General features: G+C 47.3%; 3 protein-coding genes across 4 annotated transcripts; 1 reads left to right on the forward strand and 2 right to left on the reverse strand.

Annotated features, from left to right (window-relative positions):
- Positions 1–504: 504 nt before the first annotated feature.
- LOC135809529 (flap endonuclease GEN-like) lies at positions 505–11,091 on the forward strand. Of its 2 annotated transcripts, XM_065322889.1 has the most exons (16): positions 505–1,067; positions 1,404–1,493; positions 2,590–2,676; positions 3,480–3,661; positions 4,260–4,331; positions 4,818–4,854; positions 5,253–5,336; positions 5,781–5,831; positions 6,121–6,191; positions 6,545–6,673; positions 7,328–7,416; positions 7,723–7,790; positions 8,165–8,243; positions 8,486–8,525; positions 8,905–10,368; positions 10,687–11,091. In XM_065322889.1, exons 1-16 carry the CDS (start codon positions 705–707, stop codon positions 10,775–10,777), a joined length of 2,997 nt encoding a protein of 998 aa, XP_065178961.1. In that variant the 5' UTR covers positions 505–704; the 3' UTR covers positions 10,778–11,091. The 2 variants fall into 2 exon arrangements, with proteins under 2 accessions (XP_065178961.1, XP_065178962.1); XM_065322890.1 differs by lacking the exon at positions 6,545–6,673.
- A 159-nt stretch (positions 11,092–11,250) lies between these two features.
- Positions 11,251–16,341, reverse strand: LOC135809530 (uncharacterized). The gene is made up of 3 exons (XM_065322891.1): positions 16,131–16,341; positions 12,711–13,733; positions 11,251–12,257 (listed from the first exon to the last, which is right to left on the reverse strand). The coding sequence occupies exons 1-3, from the start codon at positions 16,225–16,227 to the stop codon at positions 11,410–11,412; spliced, it is 1,968 nt and encodes a 655-aa protein (XP_065178963.1). The 5' UTR covers positions 16,228–16,341; the 3' UTR covers positions 11,251–11,409.
- A 2,178-nt stretch (positions 16,342–18,519) lies between these two features.
- Positions 18,520–20,041, reverse strand: LOC135810821 (putative divalent cation/proton antiporter TMEM165). Its single transcript, XM_065324251.1, has one exon. It carries the CDS (start codon positions 19,824–19,826, stop codon positions 19,086–19,088), a length of 741 nt encoding a protein of 246 aa, XP_065180323.1. The 5' UTR covers positions 19,827–20,041; the 3' UTR covers positions 18,520–19,085.
- Between the last annotated feature and the right edge of the window lie 537 nt (positions 20,042–20,578).

A 20,578-nucleotide genomic window follows, 5' to 3' on the forward strand; every position in this document is an offset into this window, starting at 1 on the left:
CTTTAGTTTTGGCATGCCAAAGCCAAGAAGCAAACTGCAAAGCCTGAGATACAGTGTAGTTATCATGTGGAACTGTTCCACATGATTGTATCAGTCTACATACAGTGTGTATGTCGGGATATCCCTGAAACTATCGTTGGTTCAGTATCATCGCAACATCCACCTCCAAAACCAAGACTCCCGGCTTCAAACAAAAGACTCACGTGTAGGCTCTACAGCTGCATGCAGATGGCCATAATTATTATGGTGCAGACTCACACACCCTGCTTTGGACAGTTTCTTCCTCAAACTCAGCCAAGGAGAACGATGACAACGCCACACGTCTCTCACACGTACCAAGAGTACAAGTCATGTACTCTTGCACGTACATGTACATGCACACGTCGTGGTTCCCATGGAAATCTCCGCTAAAAGCTGGGTTTCCTCGGTTACAGGATATGGCGTCAAATTTGAACTCGTACTCATGGACGCTACTTCATTTCAAAAGTTTTGAATTATGTTGAATGGAGCTTTTGTCTTCTTTGCCAGCTTTCTTTTCATTCACTGCTAGCTCTAGCTCTCGTTTGACCTTATGTCTGGGTATCATGTCTGCCTGTTTCAACTACCCCGCAGCTAGCGGCCCTGCATCAGCACGGTGGTACAGGTAGACGACGCTGACTTGAAGAGGTTGTGTGCTGTGCAAGTGTCACTGTTGAACTGCTACAATGGGAGTTCTAACGCTGTGGCCAATGCTGGAAGCTGCTCGTGAGGTGTGTGATCTCCAGGTCCTGTCTGGAAAAACTCTAGCAGTAGACTTGAGTGGATGGATCTGTGAAGCCTGCGCTCTTCGGGCGACCATTGGAAAAATCAACAAGCCACATCTGCGTACCCTGTTTTTCCGCGTTGCTCAACTGTGTCGGCTGGATGTGAAGCTAGTGTTCGTGTGCGATGGCAATGCTGTGGAGCTCAAGTACGAGACAATTTCCAAGCGTATCGATGCCAGGAATGGCCGAACCTCGGGTCAAGCCACTGGCAGCAAGACGAAAAAGAAGTGTTCTCGCACACAGCTGAATCGCCGAGTGAAAGAGGTTAGCAGCTTACATGTAGTCTGCAGGCCAGCTCTCAATTTAGTGTACTGTAAATATACAAATTTTCGGCAGCTATTTAATTTCGGCTATATTCGGCACCGACCCAAAACGCCTAAATTAAAACGCCGATGAAATTTTTCACAGCATCTGTCGCACTATACCATGCCCTCTACCCCACGCCGAAAATAGATCGCCGCCGAAATGTCAAAAATCGTGAAGTGCCGAAATTTTGTATATATACAGTATCCACTGTAACCGTGTAGACTATAAGTCACTGACGTGTAAACATACCGGTATGCATGTCTTTTACTGTCTTGTTCCTTCCTGGCCTTGTAGTGTGTAGATCTATTGAGTTGCCTGGGAATACCCACGATCAAGGCGAATGGCGAGGCCGAGGCGTTGTGTGCACTTCTCGACGCAGCAGGGGTGAGTGATTCTGCCGGCTACATCATTGCACAGTTTGCATAATTTATTTTATTTGATCTGATTTCATGCTGAAGCGCATGTACTATTTGAACCGGCCAACTCGTACCTGAGAGCAGTGGTAAGCACGGTCATGGCCGGTGAACTGCTCAACTGCTAGGGTCCAGTGTAAGAGTAAGCACCGGGTGCCATGTGAGCGCAAGAACGAATGATATACTGTAAGACATGTTATTATATCGAGTCACAAACTTAAGTCCGAAATCCATAGGATAACGAGAACATACGATAACGATCTTGCAGTCTTCAGGCATATCCGGCATTATCCGCACATGTAACATATGTGGCCTTACAGCCTCAACAGAACTTATTATAACGAAGAAATGTCACCGTTAGATTTGCTTCCTCGTTAGATTTACATGTCTTACAGTAAGTAGCGGAAGGACCGGCGCTGGCATAGCCCGGGCTCCATTCAATATGGATTGTTGCCCAGTAATCTAGATTCTGCGTGCGGGCTATCAGCTTACGGTAGCCAATAAAGGTTTTTTTTTGTTGCTACACATTTTTTACACAATTGGTGGATTTAACCTGGTTCCCAAGCATGCCACGAACCATTCAGCCTACGCCCCCGGGGCATACAGTGCCACAATCATGGTGCCAGCCCCGTGCCGGCAAGTCGGAGGTCATAGATTTCAACTTTAGTTCCGTGTTCTATTTGCATTGTGCTTCAGCTGCATTGACATTATCACCTATCCTACAGATTAGCATGGCAATTAACGGAATACTGAAAGTCAGATTTCTCACTGTAACTACAGTATTGTCGGGCGCCGAAGAACGAACAGGCTAGACTTTCACCAAGTACAGCATACCGTTCTATTATATGCGGTGGCTCCACTGCGCATAGACTGCTCTACACGAAAAATAAGAACGGCCTATGCTACGAGGCTGACCAGTTCTTTGGCGCCCGGCTGTACTCAGTAACTGTATTAGAACTACTTGTACTAGTGGAAGCAAAAAGTGGTATCAGCTGGTACAGGTCACTCCACCCATTCAGCAATGGACCGTTAATGATTCATCATTGCTGTGTTGTATTTGTTGACAGCTAGTGGATGGCTGCATTACTGAAGATGGCGACGCTTTTCTCTATGGTGCCAAGGTGATTTACCGTGGCTTGTCAACAAGCTCAAAGGTAAGAGATCGATTGCCTAGTCTTGTGTTATCTTGCCTTGTTTATGGTGTCCTCTCAACTCACTCCATTGTGGTACAGGTATCCTGATGAGATCCAACAATCACTATACACAACACAACACAACCCCACAGCAGGAACGAATAAACCTAAAGGAAAGCGGCCTTGTCCCTCCCGATATCCGTTGTGCTCCGGCACATTCAGCGGCCTTGTCCCTCCCGATATCCGTTGTGGTCCGGCACATTCTAAACAGCAATGCCACTAACTTAGTGACAGGTGCTGGTATTTCTGAGAAAGTCGACTAAGGGGCCGTCCGGGGTTACCGATTGTTTTTACAAAACGAAATGTTTTAGTATTTTTCAGCCCTCACCCACCCACCCACCTTTTCAGCAGGTAAAACGAATTCCAATAAAATATTGATGTCAATTTTCGACACCCAGAAGTAACTGGGCATTCTCCATCAGCATTCAATAATTATTTTCAAAACGAAACTCCGTCAAACCCACCCACCCACAAACGAAAACATTTCGTTTTGAAAATATTATTGGTAACCTTGGACGGCCCCTAACACTGTTTTCGTCTTCATAGATATTCTGGGCACGGTTCTATTCTGCTATGGTTTAGCGCATTACGTTGTCATTTTAGGTGCTTGTATCCGTGGTGGATTGGATGGGGGGGGGGGGGGGATCATTGCTATTCGTAGTGGTCTGGACCAGGTGTTTTGATTTTGTAAATATTGGGATTTGTAGTGTGCGTGCGGTGAGACATATAATATCCTCTCATATGTTGCTGTGTGTGTGTGTCAGGAGATGGAAGTCAGTCGTTACTCGATGAGTCAAATAGAAGACAAGCTTGGGCTGAATCGGCGCAAGCTAGTGTCACTCGCCATACTCCTGGGCTGTGACTATCTTCCTCATGGTATACCCGGCGTGGGCAAGGAAACAGCCCTGAAGCTGCTGCAGTGCGTGCACGGTGATATTCTTGACAGGTACATGACGCTGGCTGCTGCTTTTCGTCTATGTTGTTTTTACTGGAATTATTGCATTAGATTTCTGCCTGAATACTTGGAAGACATTTATTTCGAATTCCATGTGGTCTTTTTCCACTTTTGCCTCGCTGGTAATCAGTGATAGCATAGTACTCGAGTGAAGCCTCTCCAGCACTTGTGGAGACCTCGGGGCCCCAGAAACGCCTCTCTTGCATTCACATGTGTCCCGGTTTAAATGTAACGCATCTCAACTTGATTGGAACCGGATTGGACTGAGCAAATGTGCCCGCAGTGTGACAATGTCCGCTGCTCAGGGAGGATATCCAACTTTACAGATCTATACATATACTGATTACTACTTGTAGTACCCATATACGTATGTAGCAAAAAGAGGTGGCAACTTTCTGAAATATGAATGAAACGCACACACAAGGTAGTACATTCATAACCTGTTACTGTAACGTCACCTGGATAACTTCCACATGTCTACCATACATGTGCTGAGCTATACAGCTTACTTCATACACCATTAATTTGAATGGACGTAATATGAATGTCTGCCGTTGATGGATAATGTCTTGTACTTCCTATGCCTCAGGTTTAACTTTTGGACGCGCTGCAGAGGCAAGTCCAGTGAGATCACCGACACCATTGAAAGTAGAGTTTGCAGGTACAGGGCAATTGGTCCTAGTGTTGCTGCTGCTGCTGCTGCTGCTGCTGTTGCTGCTGCTGCTGCTGCTGCTGCTGCTGTTGCTGCTGTTGCTGCTGTTGCTGCTGTTGCTGCTGCTGCTGTTGTTGTTGCTGCTGTTGCTGTTGTTGCTGCTGCTGTTGCTGCTGCTGCTGCTGCTGTTGTTGTTGCTGCTGCTGTTGTTGCTGCTGCTGCTGTTGTTGCTGCTGCTGTTGTTGTTGCTGCTATCAGCATTGTTATTGACATATTGGCACTGTCATTTTTAACTGCGTGCCTTGTGGTGAAAATGACAATCTTTGCATATCGGTGCAGGTCATAACTTGACTCGACTTTCAAAGGTGTTCTGCAGTTGCCTAATGACTTTCAAGCTTCCATGAGCTAGCTTGTGAATACGTAGAGGCTTTTAGCCCTGATTTCATTCCAGCCCGGATGCACGCTGTGCGTCTGTGTCTTGTAACCTCTGTGCAGGAAAGCATTGGACGTGTCCGGCTTCCCTTTCCCAGAGGTGAGATACTCTCGAGCACTAGCTTTTCAGAACTCTGGAGTGGATCAATAGAATGCCAGGTTCTGACTTCTACGGCTATGGCCTGTGTTAGAACAAGATTAAAAAAATGGCCTCCCAAGGGGCGTCACACACTCGTACAACCAGGATGGTCAGGGGGTTGTCCATGTTTATGTGTATCATATGCGTACAGCTGCAGGCAAAGTGGGAGTGCATCATCATGCTGAAGTCAGCGCCGTATGCTGTGCAGCCCTAACACTATGAGTATTGAGTACTGTACGCACTGACCTGAGCAGGTCACTACTACAATGGAATCGTGTGCCTTGCTTTCCTGTGACATGGCTGTAGGCAATAACAGTGACTTATCGGTAACAGCTGCTTCTTATTCATCCTTCCCTCAGGTCACCAATGAATATCTAACTCCTGACGAAGCTCTACCACCAAAGGCCTTCTCTTGGGTGCGGCCACGACTTCATGCTGCATGTGTAAGTCCTGTTGCTGTTTTAGAAACCCGTGCTCTGAATGCACATACAGAGTTTGTCAATGTTAGTCCACACTTGCTCAAGATTAAACCAGGTACCTGTTGTTCTAGACTGGTGGCAATATGCTCCAAGGTCGCACGGTTGCCGGGAGAAAAATGAACGTACATGTACGTGGTGTCTCCGCCAACCATCCACCAACCATCCACCAACCATCCACCAACCATCCGCCAACCATCCACCAACCATCCACCAACCATCCACCAACCATCCACCAACCATCCACCAACCATCCACCAACCATCGGAGTGGTTGTCAACTCTTTTTTCCTGCCTATTTTCAAGCAACTGCTTGCTTTGTTATTCATCTCCATGATGACAAGTGTGGTGTTTGCTGTACATGCCTTTGTGTGTGCATGTGTTTGTGTGTGTTTTGTGGTGGTCCGTGCAGGATATGTTATCATTGCTGTTAGAGTGGCCAGAGCAGTACGCATGGGACAAGGTGAGGGGTAGGTTTGTGCGTAGACGTAGTGCTGCACCATCTTTGACGGCTCATACAACGTGCCCATTTGATTTTATAATTATGTTTAGGGGTTGAACAGAACCCTTTGAAAAATTGCTCAGTACATAAATGTATGCGTGTAGCCTGTCCCGTGCATTCAAAGAAAGAGTACCAGTACTCTGGTAGTTTGCGTACTGTGATGAATGTCAACAACTTCCAGAGGGCGGCTGTGAAAATCAGAGACGTATTCGTGTTCATTTCTGCATGTGCAAACATAATCTTTCAACAGGTATTTCCGCTACTTGCAAACTGGCATCTGAAAGTCACCTTATCACCACCAACACTTCTTCAAGCACACACGTAAGAAGACCTGGCTAGACTTGGAGTAAGACCTCGCTGTGCTCTAAACTAGGCAGTTTGTTGTTTCAAAGTACTTTTCTAAAAACTCGCTCTCTCTGTTTATGACTTCTGAATTCGTATTGTAGTGAAGCAGTGCCTGTGTTGTGTATAGAGAACCGTAAACGTTTCAAGAACGCCGTTATTCTGCCATGTACTGCTCTGTGACTTCCATCATCATGCTACTGAAGTCAATGTACAGTGTGGCCTGTGCTTGCTTGCCGTCGCTGTTGTGCATGTGGTGTAGTGCTTTTTGGATACGGGATGCATGTACATTGGTAGTGTGTTGTCGTACTCCTTGTTGGCATTGTTGCCAGGCCCGTGTGTTACTGTGTAGTGTTTCGGTACTGGCTTTGCGATACTGCTTCCAATTCAAGAAAACTGTTGGGGGATCTGCTCTACAAACGAGTTACTCGTCACAAAGTTTTTATTACAATCAGCAGAATGTGAGAACAACAATGGACAAAGAACTCAATGGACAAAGAACTCAATGGACAAAGAACTCAATGGACAAAGAACAACAATGGACAAAGAACTCAATGGACAAAGAACTCAATGGACAAAGAACAACAATGGACAAAGAACTCAATGGACAAAGAACAACAATGGACAAAGAACTCAATGGACAAAGAACTCAATGGACAAAGAACTCAACGGACAAAGAACTCAATGGACAAAGAACTCAATGGACAAAGAACAACAATGGACAAAGAACTCAATGGACAAAGAACTCAATGGACAAAGAACAACAATGGACAAAGAACTCAACGGACAAAGAACTCAATGGACAAAGAACAACAATGGACAAAGAACTCAACGGACAAAGAACTCAATGGACAAAGAACAACAATGGACAAAGAACTCAATGGACAAAGAACTCAATGGACAAAGAACTCAATGGACAAAGAACTCAATGGACAAAGAACTCAATGGACAAAGAACTCAACGGATTCAAAAGAGTTACTACTACTGCATGGAAAACTATCAGTGACTCTGTCCCTTTGCTCTGGAGAAAGGGTAGCAATGACCACTGCCCATGTTGTCATTTCCTGTACATGCATTGTGCTGTTGTTCTCTACATGACGTTTTATCTGCAACAGGATCTTGAAGACATGCGTCCGTGCCGGTGTACCCTGCTATGAAGTGGCGTGGAGGGGCAGCGAAGCACAGCGGCCGCGTAGTCTGGACGGTTAGCTCACCGTACACTACGATGTCTGTTGTTGTGCCTGCTGCCGCTGCTGCTGCACACATTGTATGATCTGCCATCACATTATCATGTCTGTATTGTTCATAATGCTACGAGTCAACAAGATGCAGCACGGATGGGTAAAGTCGGGATTCCGGCCGGATGGCTTTGTGTCAGATTGGCCTCGCTCATGTGTTCTGTACAATGCCATTGTCTTTGGTTGTGTGTGTGTGTGTGTGTGTGTGTGTGTGTGTGTGTGTGTGTGTGTGTGTGTGTGTGTGTGTGTGTGTGTGTGTGTGTGTACTGCAGATGCAGCCACGGCAACTGCTTCAGCTGCTGGGGAGCCCGACTGGATGATCAGCATTGAACATCGTGATGTGAGTACGGGAGATGCATCCACCAAAGTATTTGCAGACAATAAGAAAAGTGTTTGTTGGTTACTTTAACAAACTGATGTACACTTTCTCAAGATGCGCTTCACTGTAACCATCCACTACATCCATAGATCCTCACGTCAGTAGGCTCCGTGAATCAAAGAGGGTTGTGAGAATGTTTGGATACAGTGTGATGTATGTCGGTAAATGCTATCTATTGAAACCACAAGATGGTAAAATATAACTTTGATTGAAATCAAATCCTGGTGATAATTAGGCTCTAGAAATAAGGGCAGCGGAAGAATCTGCAGCCATGCATTTGGCCGGTGATTTTGTTAAAGATGCTTTGTTGCGCTCTCCATTCTGTTTCCTTTCAGCTTGTTGAAAAGTGCCATCCTAAGGTTGTTGATCAATTTGTGGCTCAGCAGGAGTGCCTGAAGAAAGCAAAGAAAGCTGGTAAGTTTTGAGGTGCATGTCCGCTGCTTCTTGCTCCTCAAACTCCACTTTGATGATGATGTGGTTGAAGTCCAAAGTATTTTTCACAGGAAGATCCGTGTGCTAGTGATGCGTTTGTTTTCTGCTCACGTCTTGCCGCTGTTTTTGTGTGCAATGTGTGTGTGTGTATGTGTGTGTGTGTGTGTGTGTGTGTGTGTGTGTGCATGTGTGTGTGTGTGTGTGCCGCACTGCATGTGTTTCAGGAGCTCGCCAGCGCAAAAATACAGAGAAGAAAAAGAAGGGGTGAGTGAAATAATACTATACTGACTATGCTGAGGGTCCCTGGTTCGAGTCCTGGTGGTGACAGTCAATTTTTTTTCAGACTTTTCCCATTTGTGTCTTCCCCTCAAACCAGTGAATACTGACTACAGTGACTATTTAAAACCATCTAACTTAGAAGATACACTGAAGCCACCTAGATAGCCTGTATGGGTGAATTGCCTTCATCTTGTCACGATGTACCTATGGGCATAATCGGTGTGGACCTCCTCCACAGGCTGTGCATTCACTTGTGCTTGGCTACACAGAATAGGCAGCGAATCACACGACCCACCCACAATACAGCGATCCCAATGCACAACGTGCTTTACCATTTTTGTCGTTTCACCCTTCTGTGTGATAGGGCTGAGGCAACAACAAGTACAGCCACAGCCGACAAGGAGAACACTGTCCCTGAATCTGCTAAGACTGAACTAACTACTGAACCACTGCAAGCGAAGTCAGCATCATCAGGCAAAGTCGCAGAAAATGCCGGCGTTCCCTTGCCAGGTGCGGCTTCCCTGCCAGCTGTGCGTTCATTGAGAGATAGACTGAAGAGGCCAGCTGCGCCGGCAGCTCGGGAAACTCTATCACAACGCGGAGTTGATCCTACGAACATTGATTGTGTTGTGGCCTCAACGAATCCTTTCAAGCTGCATGATGAGAGCCTAGAAGTAATTAAAGCACAGGGATTTGACTATGCCCTAGCTGACCTGGATGCACCCATGGCCAACATTAGCCTGACGGATTCCGCTGCTACCAACGAATACAGCCCTGATGTGATCGCTCGTGCATCAGAGCAGTCTACCTCTAATGACTACAATCAAGCAGCTACTGGAATGGCAGCTTCGGCTTGTGTGCGGCGTTGTGAGCTTCCCTACTTCGATCTTGATCTGTCTGAGGATCTCACCGTCCACTGTAGTGAAGCAGTACAGACGGTCGCCCACACCACCGAATCCCCTGCACCTCCAGTATGTGAGAGTAGGGCAGTAAGTCGAACACCGCCAGCAGCACCAGCGCCAGCAGCCTATATGCCGCTGGCAGAGCGTCTACGTGGCAGGCGTAACAAAGCAGTGAACGCCGGAAAGACTACAGACGTGACGGAAAAGCCTACAGCAACTGCTCAGGCTTCTGCGAATCATTACGACGGCCTAATTCAAACGCTGGATGATCGGAACGTTATATCAGCCGTGACTAACTCCAGTCGTAACCAATCTTCCCAAGTTATCACTAACCCATACAGTGATACTAGCCACAGTAGAACAGTAGCTGAGCAGTCATCTGTGCACATGCACAGCGACACCGTGAATGTCAACACGAGAACTACGACTGAACCGCAAATATCACTTGATGATTCTTACATCATGACAGTGTCTACACCACTGCAGCCTCGCTTTGGCAGACCGCGGGCCATGTCGGTTGACAGCCCAGCCGAGATGCGTACGATGCATCGCTCCCCCTTCGCTGGCGACACGTCAATGCAGGCTGGTGCAGATGACGACCAGGCTATGGATATGACGTCGTCATTCACAATAGGTAGCCCATGGCGAGTCCATCCTGTGGAGGAGAGTTTCGGTCTGAGCAAGGATGCACAGCTCTTGGCCAGCCTGGCGTCCGCCACACCAGCGGAGCATGTGCAACACTATCGTCAGCTGGCTTACACAGGCCACGGTGCATCCGTGCATGGAATGTCCACTCCGACAGCGGCCATGAGTCCCTGCTTGCCACGCGTGCATGCACTCAAGCCGACAACCAAGCCCTCTCCAATGTCAGACTCGATGAAGCTGGATGTTGGGCTGCTGACATCCTTAGCAGACGGTAGCCCTATGTAAGTACATGTATCTAGCTCTCTGTGAGGAGTGCATGCCAGTACTTCAGTATGTGAGGAATGCATGCCAGTACTTCAGTATGTGAGGAATGCATGCCAGTATGTGAGGAGTGCATGCCAGTATGTTCGGCACCATGTGTATTGTTGTTTGCTTGATATTCTCCATGGTATTCTTCTGCTCTGCCGCATCAAGCATGCCAGCTGTGCATCAAGCATGCCAGCTGTGCTGTGCGATTGTGTCCTTTCCTGTTCTACTTGTACAGTCATGTACTTCGAAGTATATCAGTCTGTTGTGCATCATGCCGTGTTGTCTTGCAGGGCGTGTGGTTCAACCCGAGCTGCTGTGTTTGGCCTGGAGCAGATGCCTGCATACTGGGGAAGTTGTGCCAAGCCTATTGTCATCGATTGACACCCTGGCTACTATTTGCATGTGTGGATTTTTGGAATTTTTGGAATTTTTATTCTCACAATGGCCTGTAGTGTGCTGTTGTCAATTTATGCAGAATGGCCTGCTACCGATAGGAGCAGTTCTTCAAAGTATTGTGTCACTGTATTCTGCCCTATTGTCTCGTGTCTGTGTACATCTGTAGGTCTATGCTCAGCTGTGCAGGTCACAGCATTCCTGTTCTATTCTCACATATTTGGCAAGTTTGAAAAGTTGAAGATATTCATGTCTACCTTTTAATATTGACATAGCAACCTCACGCAAGAATTTAATTTCCCTGTGCACTAAGACTTTCAACACATGCCATAATTATGTTACGGTTTGTTTGATATGTGCTCACATCTCTTTCGAAATCGTATTTTCTCAACCAAACATGAAACACACGGAAAGAAGAAAGAAGTTCAAAGAACAACAGGCAAAAAGTGGAACAAATCGTCTTTTGGCCTTAGACAATTGCTTTTGTCAATCAGTCCTTATTGTTAGACAGTTCGTTTGCGTCATATTGGTAGTTTGTAGAATAGATGAACCCTGAAGAAATCTGTGATAGGAATTAAAATGTTTGCAGACCAGAGTTTGGGCGAGTTACCGCGACTTGTTTACTGCTTACACTTGCAGGTTGAGGCCCCTGGTGCCTCTCTGCTGCTGGCTTGCTCGCATTTGATGATTTGATTAAGCCAGGTGGTCGATGATTGGAGCCACGTGACAGCCGAATGCGATTGGCATGCCTGCCTGGTTGGTGTTCGGTTTAGTATTCCAGTCAGTACCCAGCAGCTGCTGCTGCTACTGCTGTCACCCTTGCTGCACCTGCGGCCATCGTACGAGACCACAAGTCCACCTGGTGCACGCTGGCACACCCGCCCCGCTACACTGCTCAGGCAGGCTGAACTGGGACTTGTCAGCGTGCTCGGACATCGCTCAATTCGTACGCGCTGCGGGTGGTGATGAATTCGACCTGCATCCTGTGACAACTGGCTGACGACGGCAGTGCTTTGTGCCGACGTCAGGCATGTCATTGTTGCCATGTCCACTTGCAGGCTTGGTGTAGCGGACACCTCTCTGCCCAGTCGGATTCTCTTATGCAGGACGAGCACCGCCAGCTTACTACCGTCTCCGCTGCCGCCGCCCGTACTACCGGTAGTAGCAGCAGGCGTGCTGCCTGGTTGGAGATGCACTGCCCAGATTGACCGCTGAAATGCTGACCGTGTCATGTCTCCATAGCGAACAACCACCTGCTCTGCACGCAGCTCGTACTGCGTGACGTTCTGCAGACAGTACGCGGCGACGATCACAAAGCGCTTGTGGATCAGGGCGCCGGGGCAGATCAAGTTTGGCGTGCCCTTGTGCGGTCGCTTGGTCCAGAGTGCCACTTGCCATCGGAATGGCTGCTGCATTGTCGGTTGTTGGCCTTGCAGTGAGCTTGCATTGCCGATCACATCTTGGCAATCTGTGTTCACGGCATGCAGGAACAAAAAATGACAAGTCATTACAGTGGTCTTGAGTCTCTTAGCACATATTCTATTCTGGGAAAATCATGGGTTTTTGATTATACAAATACATTTTTATGAGCCGCTGGCATGTACCATGTCTAGAAGATGTGGTATTTTATTGCAGAATGGAAAAATTTTGTGATTACCCAGGCTGTAGCGGTAATATTGTGTGATGCGCTTGAAGTTACCAGCGCTGCTTCCAATGTCAGAATTAGAGAAGAGCTGTCACTGAGCCACATCAGCTCATGATGCTGAGGTTCAGGACTATGAATCACACTGGCCTTTGAGATTGTTTCTCCAGACAAGAAACAACGTATTTTACGACTCCCTGATCCATACTCGTACGTCATCATGCACTTCATGATAATCCTATGAGCTACAGAAGACATTCAGCCAATATTAGCTCATACCGATGCATGTCGGATCTGTTCCGGTCCACGTCCCATCCCAGCTGCAATGCCGGCTGTCGCTGCCGATCAACACTGCGCCAGAATGACAGGAGTAGCTTGCCTCGGTACCGACTACGGCAGTCTTTTTGCTGAGCAGTACCTGGCCATTGAGTGGTATGGACAAGCGCGGACAGGTGACGCGTTGACATGGTTCAATGCGATACCACGTCCCTTTGCCAGTGCATAGTGACCTGGCTCGGAACCCGGTTGAAAACCTGTATCCGGGGTTGCACACATATGTGGCGTAATCACCGGACGAGTAATTTGCCCGTGCCTGTATCGGGGAGGCGTTGGCCACTATCGGTGGTGGCGGACATGTAACGAGAACGCACCGCTCAATGGGACTCCACTGGTTGTTCTCCCTGCACTGTTGATACTGCACTGCTGCGTTGATACCACCGGCTGCATACCCGGGCTGGCACTGCGTACGAATCACGCTTTCCAGTGGTACACGGGAACCTGGCCGGTATTGACTACTGTAGCCAATGCCACGGAGAGTGTTTGGTGGGAATGACGGTACGGTGCAGAAGATCTTCTTGCATGCTGGCAATGGTGTGGTCCACTGTTCGTTAGCCTGGCAGCGTGTTGATGTGATGGACTTGTCCACCAAGACAAAGCCACGCTGGCATGTGAGAATCACGACTGAGCTATATAGATAGGGCCTATCCACAGCGGGCAAGTTGTATGAGTTCAGCTGCACTAGCTGGTGCGCGTGTAGATCGTGGATGGCCTGCCGGATCATGAACACACCGCCGCTGGGCTGTGCCGTGTGCCATGTGCACTGTGCCGGCTCACAGTTGGGAGGCTGAGACCAGCTGCCGTTGCTGTTACACGTGACCGTGTTGAAGTTCGGATTAAACTTGAAGCCCGCTTGGCACACAAATGCCACGTGCTCTTCAGGACGGTAGTGTTTGCTGGCTGGTTGATGTGTGGACGGTCTCCCGAACTGTATGGTCGGCAAGTTCTCGCAAACATGATTGGTACCTGGATAGCGGCAGGACAAGACAGGACAACGGAGAGCCCAAGTGGGTATGCCGTGTCAAACAAGTACTTGAAGTACATGTAAAGCATTGGCTGCCTTGCGTTGCACCGCTACGGAGCATTGCTCCCAGTTATGGTTAGCCTTTGTCTTCTATCTCTTAAACTATTTCTTTGACTGTCACCAGCAAATAATATAATTATATAGGATTTGGTTTCAGGCTAAACGATTTCACTAAACTATCTATGCAAATTGATGAAATGGGTTTCATGAGGTGTTTGGAACTGTTTTCTATACACTTTCGTAGGAATAATCCCAATTTCAAGCCGATCGGCCAATTTTCGGGGTGAAACTTCAGCTGTAGTACAGATAAAAGCACTAGATATGCCAACCTGGGGCAGTGCTCCCCAATCAATCACAGACATCTATTCATGGTATCTGTGTACTTATTCAGCATACTAAACATTCTATCATCATCTGCATCCATTACAACACTCTGGATAATGCAGAACACTCAAAATCCTATATAATAGGATCCGACAAAAAACTGACACGTCCTCTCTAAAATGGCTCTATAAGTCCAGCAGTGATAATAACTGGCACTCTTGAAAACTTCTGAAGAGAACCTACTGATACTGCCATAACACATTACAATACAATTTAGGCACACAACTTATCCCGGGCGGAAGCAGGGTCATGATTATTGGAAATGTTTTCAAAAAATCCTATATATAGGATTTGACAGTTTAAATACAGACTACCGGTACAGTCGACCTACCCTTATAATGATATTTGCGTCAGACCAAGAAATATTGTTATAAGGGTAATATTGTTATAGGGGTAACTGGTTCATTTCATACATGTACGTTATAATGCATGGATTTTGTTCATTTTTTACACTCTTCATAGCATTAAAAAACTGACGTACATGCGCATTATATGCACAGCAAGGTGCCCACTGGTGCCGCCATTGTATTTCAACATGTCCCAGCGACTTATCAAGTGAAGCTCGCCCTACCTGGTTAGTGGGCTCTATATATTCCCTGCTAGATATTGTTATAAAATGGAAAATGTCGATTGGTCAGCCCATTTTATATCGTTATAGGGGTAATATCGTTATAGCAATATTGTTATAGAGGTAAGGCATTGTATACACAAGTCAATGGAGTGATTTGGTTGGGCAGAAAAATATCGTTATAAGGGTAATATCGTTATAGAGGTTATCGTTATAAGGGTAGCTCGACTGTATACAAAATGGCCAACCTTAGGGCTTGTGACAATTACCTGAAGTGTATGGATTGTCTATGATGTATTTGTACCATGGATATAAAGGAGTGATTTGCTGACAGCAATTGTGCCAATCTCACGAGTTTGGCTACTGCAACACACTTAGCACATTCATTGTCGCCTATCTCGCAGTATATTCACCAGGGTGGGCCCGGCGTGTTTTGTTTGTTTGTTTGTATTCTTTATTTAGAGTGGGAAGTCCAAAACAGGCCCTAGCCTAATAACAATGGTCCCACTAGTGAGGGAATGCTGTATATCTGTGCATAAGCCTAGCGGATCAGTGAGTGTAACAGCAACTAGTAGGGAAAGAAAAAGAGAGAAGAAAAACAACTCAAAACAGGAGTTGCGACTTGCATAGGGAGAAAATAACGTAAAGAGCAGTGCATACAGTATTTGTAAAAAAGGCTTATTTATCTGGTAAGCAAAAATGCAGTGCTGCCATTATCATACTTGCATGGTAAACTTAGAAGCAAGGCTTACCAAGACATCAATACCTTTCAACGTACAATAACACTCTTCGAACCCAGACTCAACAAATCTGGGTACTCCCGTCTACCAAGCACCTTTCTAACCCCCTTCGAGTCATCAATAGTGGGCTTTTAGACGAAAGGGTGCACCAAATACTATTGATTCAATATTCAATGTATGAATCGATGGCCATACAAATTGTTCACTTGCATGCAACCAGTATGATTGTTTGTTCTGAGTCACGGGCAATTCCTAGTTACCGGTGCGGGCAGTACCCCCCCTCCCCTGGTCCCAACGTGCCCGGATACTGAGTGAAGGTCTACTGCAGATCTACAAGGTGGTGTGCGATTTACGCTTTCCATACTATGTCATTTGACTCATTTCAAGTCATTTGCACATGATTGTGTTAGTCTATGCAAATGAACTAAACTGGCTGCTACGAATTCGCCACCCGACTTCTCGAGAAAAACGAGGAAACAATCCAAAGGTGCGCCTCGATTCAGCCCCAGACACTCCTTGGCCCTGACTCAATCATGCTACATGCTAAATACTGAAATCACTGAAACGAATACCGTCAGGGAACCGGAGGCCCTTGAAGATAGCTAGACATAATCAGAGTAGGTCTACATTCCAAAGGTCGTTTTTACCTTCCGTAGCGGTGACCACACTTGTGCCGAAGATCACTAATCCGAGTGAGAGACGTATCACAGCGAGCGCTCTGAGATCAGACTTCACGGAAACCATGTTTACTCGCCGCAGTCTTTACCTGTGAGGGGACGGAGTTGTTGTTCACAGGTCCGGCCAAACAACAATCCCCAGGTGACCCGACTCGTGGCTTGTTTGGTAACGAACTGATCACCTCGTGTCTTCCTTAGCCACATAAATATCGTCTTCTCCTTCTTGTGGCAGCCTTCGCGGTTCTTCTTCCAATGAAACGCGGTAGGAGCAAAGTCATGCTTCCGGGCACCATTGCCAGCTGCCGACGGTCGACACGATTCCTCCAATAATACTAGTCGCTCGTTGTTCCACCTCGGCGCGGCCATTCCACACAGATGCATGCAGACGGCCATCCCTTTGTTGGCGTGAGGGTACCAACCATGCACTGAATGCTGACCTTCCTTGGCGGAGATGGCCGGTGTTCCTTCCAGTCTGTTCTCACCCTCTGGAAACCCGCGCCCTATGCAGTCCACGGTATACTGCCAACCACTCTAATCCTGCACGCTCGATAATGAAGTCGAAGTAGAGAATTAGAAGTGGTCCAGAAGTGGGCAGCGAAGCGTGACGCGAGGAAGTACACGTGAAGGGTCTGCTCTCACCTGTTGGGTATGTAGCGGATGAAGGATTAGATCTGGTCGGCCGCAGCTTTTGATGCCGCTGAACAGGCGTGCACACAGCAAGCGCGAATGTTTATTGTGAGCTGAAAGAGCAGGACAAGGTTGTTGCCGCTGCTGCTGCAGGGACTCCCAGGGAGACGAAAGAAGATCTGATCGTGGAGAGGGAGGAATACGACCCGGCAAGTTTTCCGAGGAAGGACCGACGCGGCGAAGGCTTGGATGCCGCATGGCCCGGGCGCTATTCAGCCTTCAAAGGAGAGGGCACTGCAGAACCGCTGATTTGTCCAACGGTGGTGATCATGGTGATTGGCCATGCCTCTGAGTGATCGTAGCATGTAATTCAAGGCTGAGAAGTCCAAAACTACTCACTGGGCAACTACGTGGCAGATGTTGGCCATGATGAAGTGATCGGAGCTTGACTGATGAACGACATGCCGTACCACAACACACACATGCACGTACCGGTACATACGACCTATCATCCCCCCCCCCCCCCATCTTTGTCATTGTTACAGTCATTTTGACGTATTGGACCTAAAGTTGAGTCACAGAGTGTTGGGTGGGACCACCATGGCTTTGGCCACAACATACATACTGTGCCACCTACAGTGCCACTGACTCAGCCAATGACATTATTATAGTAACTGTTATACATGCCCTGCGGTATGTCTCAATGGGTAGTGATTGTGTAGCCGCGTGATTGTTTTAGAGGAGTCAGAGAGAGAGGGCAGGGGATAAGCGTGCGCCACTGCTTTGCTGTGTTATTCAAACTGCGTGACACCAATTGTTTAGTCCAGCCACAAGCGCTGTATTTGCAAACGGTATGTATATCAGGGCCCCTGGAACCGGTCCGGTTGGTCAGGTTATTACCGGACCAACTCTTTTCAAGTTTTGGCCACCAACACGTGATTCTGTGGAGGGCATGTGTACCCGGGTACTCGCTACTAGTATAATCATACACAAAGTATAAAAGGTCATGACACTGCCGGACCAATCAAAAACTGCTTCCGGCGGTCCTGTGATGCTGTATGTGCGGTATGTAGAGGTTATGCATGATCAGTTGAGATGCTGGAGCTTTGGCAAGGTCTCGACTCCCGGCACAGTGCGTGATAGATGCACTAGCGACAAACACTGTACACATTGTACATAGGGCCCATACGCGGTTCCGCCAACTCATCATACGAGCTCGTAGTGACTTCTCTTGCATAACCTGGATGATGCCAGATACATCCTACATGCGTACACAAGATAAGTACTCCCGCCACCGACCGAAGAGTGCCCAACACTGTCAAAAGTACCTTGTTCATACAACTGGGAGGAAGGAAAATTCACTAGCATGGAGCAGACTGGTGGTGACAGGCGTATACAGTCAACTTTGCTAATAACGACTGCGGATATAACGACAATTCGTGAATAACGACAGAATTTCCATGCCCAGAGCAAAGTCCCATCCCACTGTAATACATATGCGACTTCGGGTATAAGGACACTTTTCTGATGCCCCGCCGAGTGTCGTTATACACAAAGTTAACTTGACTGTACTAGTGCAACACCATGGCAACACACATGGTGCTACACCCAGCTTGCCTGGTTGGAATCCTGAGTTTGATGCTCCGAACCACCCCCAGCATATGCATGAGTACGGTACACGTGCCAGGCATGCAGCACACAACAATGAAAACTCCAAATAATATAGCTGGCAGATCATGTACTGAGCCAAGAGTAGTCAAGGAATGGTTTGAAAATAGGAAAAAGGATATAGGAACAATCAGAAATAGGGTAGAAGAGGCAGTAATGCCATAATTATGCGTTCTCTAATATTCTGTACTTTGACTGCTCTTTGTTGTCTCTGGTCACATACATAATGCAAGGGGACTAAAAATAGAGTCCGGGTCACGTCCTTGGACGGTTTGAGAGAGAGAGAGAAACGATCCGCGGCTTGCCTGGTCCGGAGTTGATGGGCGCCAAGCTATATGCACAATACAGAGATCAGGAAAAGGAATTCCATTCCCATGATCATTGGTTGCAGTTTGAGAGAGGACTTGCTGCTTGACTGCTGCGTAGGAGTTGATGCCTACTGGCCTACTACACTGTAGTGTAGCAATCCAGAATGCAGAGATCAAGAAAAGGCCCATGAACAATGATTGGAACGCACTTGTTGGATATGCATGCACATCAAGGTTAGCGCTTAAAACTTCTGGTCAACGGTTAAAATGTCACCCAAAAAATTATGACTAACAACCTACAAATAGAAAGTGAGCCAGCACACTAGGCGTCTGGTCCAATGATCAACGCCGATGCAGCAAATAGCAGGAACACAACGGCTCCTATCAGTGTTACTGTGCGCACGGAGATCTTCTGAGCAACCAGCCGGCCACCAACCACTGCCAAGGTAGTGCACAGCAAATGTCCAAGCGTTCCACCTATCGTCACGCCGACAGGATCTTCACGGGCACCGAGGATGATCGTGGCCAGCTGAGAGCGGTCGCCCCACTCCGCCAGGAAAGTTAGGGTGAACGCCTGAACCCACACTGGCGAAACGACTCTCAGCATTCGTGACCACTTCAGCGAGGATGGCTCTACTGCTCCGCCACCGCCTTCCACATCTGGGCGCGATGATAGCTCTGTCTCCTTCTTTTTCAGTTCCTCACTGACTTCCTCAAGTTCTTCCTGTCCCTCATCTGCAGCCATATAATAGCCCTCTTTCAGCATCTTCAGTCCAAACAAGGCAAATAGTAGAGATGACCCATAATATGTGTATGCACGGGGAATGATAGTTGCAGCGTAGCCCAATGTTGTGGACATGACAGTCATGAATGCCAGGGCTGATACTGCACCAGTCAAGACCGTCACGCGAGAATGGCGCATGGCCATGATGGCTGCGATGAAGAACGTCTTATCTCCCAGCTCCGACACGACTATGACCGACAGTGAAGCGACGAAAGCATGGATAAAACCACCCAATCCCGCCGGAGCGACAGTAGCCGCAGCAGTTGTTATCTCCTCCATAGCTGATAATAATAATATTACTATGAAGCTGGGAAGCAAAACACTGAAAATTGAGACCACTGTCCGGAACACCGCCTCGTCCCTAGGCAGATAACACAGACAGCGTTGGTGTCTGCAGACACTCTCTGCTACACACTGCCCGAGGTAGAGTTTGGAAGTAGTTACCAAACCGGAAGGTGAGCAAGTATTTTGTAGTTGAATGGAAGGAAAAGACAGACACCACACCGTCGAAATTTCGAAGATCAGTCGTTTCGTGTCTGAAGACAAAAAAATATTTCGCACTCACTCACGATGACATCATGTCAACAATTTTTTTGTAAATACATGTATTAATATAGGTACAGGTCTAACCAGGCCTGAGCTGAGGGAGTCGTAAAATATGTATTTTACGACTCCCTGGTCTATTACATAACCAAGAGTGTGCAACTGCCTGCTGGGTTATTGTACTCTTGTTATTACCAAGAGTACAATGTCATGTAACTTCTTGTTATTACCAAGAGTACATAAACCAAGGTTTATGTACTCTTGTTATTACTGATTAGAACTACAGTCAGACCTCGCTTATACTCATACAAGCTCCCAAGAACTTATTTTGCACTTGGACCTACACAATATACCGGAGCGTACATGCATTTTCTTGATGTAACCATGTCGTTTTCGTTTTCGTGAACATTATTCGTGTCAGTTTTTTTGTCCTCAAACCATGATGCATGAGTGTTGATGTCTTGAATGTTTGCACTACTGTAGCCGTG

Source organism: Sycon ciliatum, chromosome 2 (genome assembly GCF_964019385.1).
Source record: "Sycon ciliatum chromosome 2, ocSycCili1.1, whole genome shotgun sequence".
Classification (NCBI taxonomy): domain Eukaryota; kingdom Metazoa; phylum Porifera; class Calcarea; order Leucosolenida; family Sycettidae; genus Sycon; species Sycon ciliatum.

Excerpts from the sequence above, each read along its gene's own strand:
- LOC135809529 (XM_065322889.1), top strand. The coding sequence starts at position 705 with ATGGGAGTTCTAACGCTGTGGCCAATGCTGGAAGCTGCTCGTGAGGTG. Across the intron at positions 8,526-8,904 it reads ACAGAGAAGAAAAAGAAGGG|GGCTGAGGCAACAACAAGTA; the intron begins GTGAGTGAAATA and ends TCTGTGTGATAG. Across the intron at positions 10,369-10,686 it reads TTAGCAGACGGTAGCCCTAT|GGCGTGTGGTTCAACCCGAG; the intron begins GTAAGTACATGT and ends GTTGTCTTGCAG.
- LOC135809530 (XM_065322891.1), bottom strand. The coding sequence starts at position 16,227 with ATGGTTTCCGTGAAGTCTGATCTCAGAGCGCTCGCTGTGATACGTCTC. Across the intron at positions 13,734-16,130 it reads TGTGGTCACCGCTACGGAAG|GTACCAATCATGTTTGCGAG; the intron begins GTAAAAACGACC and ends GCCGCTATCCAG. Across the intron at positions 12,258-12,710 it reads AACAGATCCGACATGCATCG|ATTGCCAAGATGTGATCGGC; the intron begins GTATGAGCTAAT and ends CCGTGAACACAG.
- LOC135810821 (XM_065324251.1), bottom strand. The coding sequence starts at position 19,826 with ATGGAGGAGATAACAACTGCTGCGGCTACTGTCGCTCCGGCGGGATTG.